The following is a 5,078-nucleotide window of genomic DNA, read 5'->3' on the forward strand; positions in this document are numbered from 1 at the left end:
TCTGGTGAAAATTTCATGTCATTAGCACCTCTAGTAATATATTTACTGAGAAAAATGGTGACGTGTTCAATACTTATTTTACCCACTGTATCTTTAAGTATTTTCAGCTTGAAAGAGCAGGTTTGTCTTGTTTAGTTTAGTTTTTTTTTTTTGAAACAGCAAACATGCTTCTTCACTTTTCTCATACATTGCACCTACTTAGTGTCTGCTGCTCTGCTGACAGTTAACTGTATGATGCAGGGAATGTGTTTATTTGCATGCTGAGCAGGTAAATGTGATCTGGATCCCATCTCTGAATAAGGTATTTTTTCTCCAAGTTAGCCATTTGCACGAATAATCACATTAAGTCAATGATTCAGAAAAGACTGTGAGTAGACTGGTGATTTTACTCAGAAAGAATGTTTTTGGGAGTTTGAACAGCCCCACACAAGGGTCATTCCTGGACACAAAAGCTCATACTTGACATGAAGGCTCTGAATTTTTAATCTTTGTGCTTTGTTATTTCTAAAATGTTTTTGATGTGCTCTGAACACAAACTTCCTTACTGTCAGTTTGTTTTACTGATTCTGTCAGTCTTGTAGCTTCATTAGCTATGATTGTGATGATGATGGCAACAATGACATAATACTAAAGTGACAAATAGGCAAAAGCAGTATTTKCTGCACTTCCTTTCAGTCAAACAGAAAGAACAGTCTGTCAAATCTCTAATCTCAGCCTGACTGACCTGCTAACCTACTGGTGCAGCATTCTGAGACTTGGCACTGTGACGCACTCAGCACTAGCTTAGGAGTAATTTGGCTCTGTTACACATGTACCACACAATCCCATCTAAGTGACTGTTGTCAAGAATAGCTTAAAATTAATGTTTATTTGTTTAGAACGGGGTGCTCAAATATTTTCCTCATGGGGGCCAAAACGAAAATATATCCATGGCTGTGGGCCAAATGAAGTTATATAATACTTGAAATACAAATACTTTTTAAAAGTAAAGTCCTTTATTTTTAACCATTAAGCTATGCAATGGCCCTCTTTTGTTTTAGGCTGTGCACTTGGAGAAAGTCTGCCATACGCTCAAGTAGCAAAGGCTCGTGGGACATATCATAAATTGATAAAATATGAGTTTTTGTGGCCTTATAAAGTGTGCAAATCTACATGCGGGGTTAAATCTGATCTAAATATTTCTTGTTGTCGTTTCATGTTTCTTGTTTAATCCTAATAAATCAAAGATATATCAGCACCATGACTGAAAACTACCTTCACTACAGCCCTTTTATATAGTCATTTGACCAATGGAAAHACTGTGTTTCTACCTATAGGATAACAGGTTACAACCTTGTAACTTTGGTAACTGTTGGTGGGCCAAATCTAAAGGCTTGGTGGGCCAAATTTGGCCCGCGGGCCCCACTTTGGGCTCCTCTGGTTTAGAACATCAACACTACTTTACAAAGTGAAAATACATGACTCAGCAGTGAAAATGTAAACAAGAAATAATGAGCTTTATAGTAATAAATACCACTCTGTTTTATTTGTAAATGTTTTGGAGTTACTTTTCTCTCTGAAAATCCTTGCAAAGGTTAGGTGTATGTACACACACACGGCACACACACACACATACACACACACATATATGTATACACACACACACATATATATATATATATATATTTCAAATGTGTAACTTTTGTTTTAGCATATTGACTGACAGTTTTGTGTGTTTTCTTTTCCACAGGGCTCCAGAGATTATTTTGGGATTGCCGTTTTGTGAAGCCATAGACATGTGGTCCCTAGGCTGCGTGATAGCCGAACTTTTTCTGGGCTGGCCCCTTTACCCAGGAGCCCTGGAGTATGACCAGGTAAATAGCCTCCTTTGCATCTGTCGCTTTTCAAAAGCCAACGGGTTTACTCTCAAATTGACAAAATTTCAGTGACTTTTCACTAGGATTTTTTTTATGTTAATCTCCCAAAATGTCATGCGACTCAGCATCTTCTATATTTGCATCCACTTTCCAGCCTCCAGTTCCATTGTCGAAACTGTTTTAATATGGGCTGTGATCTTTTTAGGGGAACTTTTTTCTTTGTCMTCTTCTGCCTTAACTTGTCATTATTTCAACCTACACATCTTTCCATGGCTGACGTGTCTGTTATTCCCCTTGTCATTTTTATTGTCCTTTCATTCTCTCCAATACCGTCTAATCTTGGTAGGCCACAAACAATGTGGTTTGTTGTGCTTGTTTTTGAGTTTTCGTCAGTGCAGCTTTCTAGCACAGGCCTACCTTTATCAACTGTTGAAGTTTCTGCAATACATGATCCACTGCTGTGCTTTATAAACAGGGTTTCAAAGTGAAATGCAGACAGCACAGTTTAAAAGACCAAAAATACATAATTACACACTGAAAGAAAAAAAAGCAATAGATAATTTAGACATTGAAAAAGCATCTGCTCAAATGACATCGAGTAGGAAAATTTTACAAACGTGTTCACTTGTTTGTTGGTGACGTACCTATCCAAAGGATTGTGTCAGCTGGTGTCTGTTACAGTGAGCAGGCAGGCATATTCTCATGATTGATGGTATGTCTATTAAAAGCTGCTGAATATCTCCCCCTTCTAGTGGAGTCCTGATTGTATCTTTCCTTGACTAGACTGATCTGGGCTTATGCTGAGCGGCTTTCCCCTGCGGCAGAGTCCCGTATACAGGAAGCTTGCCAACAGAGTTTCAGTCTGATCCTCTTCTGTCCTTTGCAGCATCCTACATCACAGCACTCAGCACCTCTGCATGCTGCACTCATTGCAATGTATTTTTATGCCCTGGGCATCGTTTTTCACCCTGCACATAAAAATGACACAAGCGATAACTCATCATCTCCGAAAGAGATTTGGTTTGAGCTCAGTGGCACCGGTCTAAACATGATTAATCTGCTTTTGTAGGAACGGTCTTTACTCTGTAGAGCAGCTTTAGAAAAATCTTGGGACCTCCTTAAATTAGTTTGGGGTTRCCTGGATTTTATAAGGTGAGGAAAGAGCAAAGCATCTAGAAGTTTATACAGAGAGTTTTAGAACAGTTTTCAAGAACATGTCTTGTGATGTGGTCAAAGCTCACCATTTGAAGATGAGTGCCAGATTTTAAAACTACAGGAAATTTTTAAACCTTTACATTTTCRTGACTGCTGTAGTATCATTCCCAGTATTCGCGTAGTTCATAAATGCTCTGTTTTTCTTGTGTCACAAGAACAGTTCTGACTGAACTCTGCWATGAGATTCACCTTTCAGATCTTCTTTTATCAAGCCTTTCTGTTGTCATCATGGAATTAACCAAACAATGGACAATTCAACCTATCRAAGAGCAAATAAAGTTTTTTCAGCTCAACCTTTGTTCATTGTTCAGCAGTCCAAGAACCTGTTTAAATACGTTTTGCTTTTTAAAAAGGAAGTTAGTTTTAAATCTGAGACCTTCGGGGTCATTTTAACCCAAGGGCAGCAGGACAGTTAAGTAAATGTGGGACTATTTTTGGAATTTGACAAGTGCAAAWATAAGCTAGAAAGGCAAAGTGAACATTTATTAATTGTCTTGCCTTCTAATTAACTAGACAGCTGTTCGTTGGTGTGAGGTGTCATMCAGGGGTCACCGGTTGATTTGGCATGAACACAGGGATCTGCTGCCACCCCTTCTTACCCCTTTTCTTCTTATCTTTCTTTCTGRGGTCTTGTTCCATCCAACACAGCATGTTGTATTTATAACTCAGGCTCCATCTCTCCTCTCGATTCCCATCTCCTTACCTCATCCCTCTTCATCTTTTACTTCACACGTGTGTGTGGCTTTCCAACGCATTGATGTGACAAACCTTGTGATTCAGTCAACAGCTCATTATCACAGGTTATTATATTAACTATGAAYAGTGAGATCTGTTTTGAATGATTTTTGTCATGTTTTGTACATGAGAAATGTACACTGCAACCAGTGCAGTCACAGTATGTACTTGCTAATCTTTTTTTTGTCAGTCTTTTGGACTTTATCCTTCCTAAACAAAAGAATCAGCAAAAACAAAAGTGTAAATGTGGGTCAGAATAAAAAAAAAAAGACAGGTTTGGAGGCTTAGAAATTAAAAAGTTTTTAAAAGAATTATGTTCTTTGAAAGTTGGCACAGTTATACCACAGTGTCATAAATGTGATATAGGAGGAGTGTATGTCTGTGTGTAAGTGGAATGCTAGACTGAGGTGAACTTTTTATTTATTACTGTGATGAACTGCTTTGAAAAACATTGATTTTTTTTCTTCTGTTTAACAGCAGGCTAAGACTTTTCAGTGTGAAGTGGCAACCTGGTCATTAGCTCACTGGCTCTGAACAAACAGGCCTTTGAGGRAAAACTGGGGTTTTCCTGTAAAAAAAAAATCCCATCTGCACACATCTGTCTTKTTTCTGATGCACAGCTATGATGTCTCATATACAGAAATGGAGGATGTTAGGGGGAATGTTTGTTGAATTTCTCCATTTCTCTTTTCCAGTAAACAAAATGTTTGAAATAAAAAAGAAAATTGAAAAAAAAATGTACATAATAAAAACTGTAATGGGGAAACTATTTTAAAAAGGACAATTCCAAAGTGTAAGAGAAATGCACAGCAACACATTTTTCCACCATAGCTTGTCTATAGGATTTTTAGTATTCTATCATAATTTCCTCGTAAATGCCTTTTTTCCATCTCAATGTAAAGTGAATGACTCTTCATATTATAACTTATAAAGTCAACAAAAATGAACAAATGTCCCACACACATGGCAGTAATTTATACGGAGCCCGCAAGGGGACATGGGAGATTTTTTTTTACTTTTGTKTTCCCACGCAATAGTATTGTGTTACCTCGCAATACCTTTTGTGTTCCCTCGCGAAAGTCGTTTATCACTGTTGTGCCTGCTGGCTTATTAACAAACTCACATGTTCACCATTAGCGAGTTAGCCTACTGCTTTAATTCAGCTTCAGAATGAATATATCACACAGCCACACATGGAAGTATATCATACGCCAATATTTAAATACAGTGCAGCCACGCACCATCAATGTCAATTTCACGAACTTGTGGCGA

At 37.8% G+C, this 5,078-nt stretch overlaps 1 protein-coding gene across 3 annotated transcripts in view; it reads left to right on the forward strand.

Annotated features, from left to right (window-relative positions):
- The window catches only part of hipk3b (homeodomain interacting protein kinase 3b), a 39,313-nt gene that overhangs the window by 19,742 nt on the left and 14,493 nt on the right, over nt 1-5,078 (forward strand). For all 3 annotated transcript variants that reach the window (XM_014001890.1, XM_014001891.1, XM_014001892.1), the window contains exon 3: nt 1,730-1,853. In XM_014001890.1, the coding sequence (XP_013857344.1) occupies nt 1,730-1,853 (124 nt within the window). The remainder of the gene's footprint in view (nt 1-1,729; nt 1,854-5,078) is intronic.

Source organism: Austrofundulus limnaeus, unplaced genomic scaffold (assembly GCF_001266775.1).
Source record: "Austrofundulus limnaeus strain Quisiro unplaced genomic scaffold, Austrofundulus_limnaeus-1.0 Scaffold10, whole genome shotgun sequence".
Classification (NCBI taxonomy): Eukaryota; Metazoa; Chordata; class Actinopteri; order Cyprinodontiformes; family Rivulidae; genus Austrofundulus; species Austrofundulus limnaeus.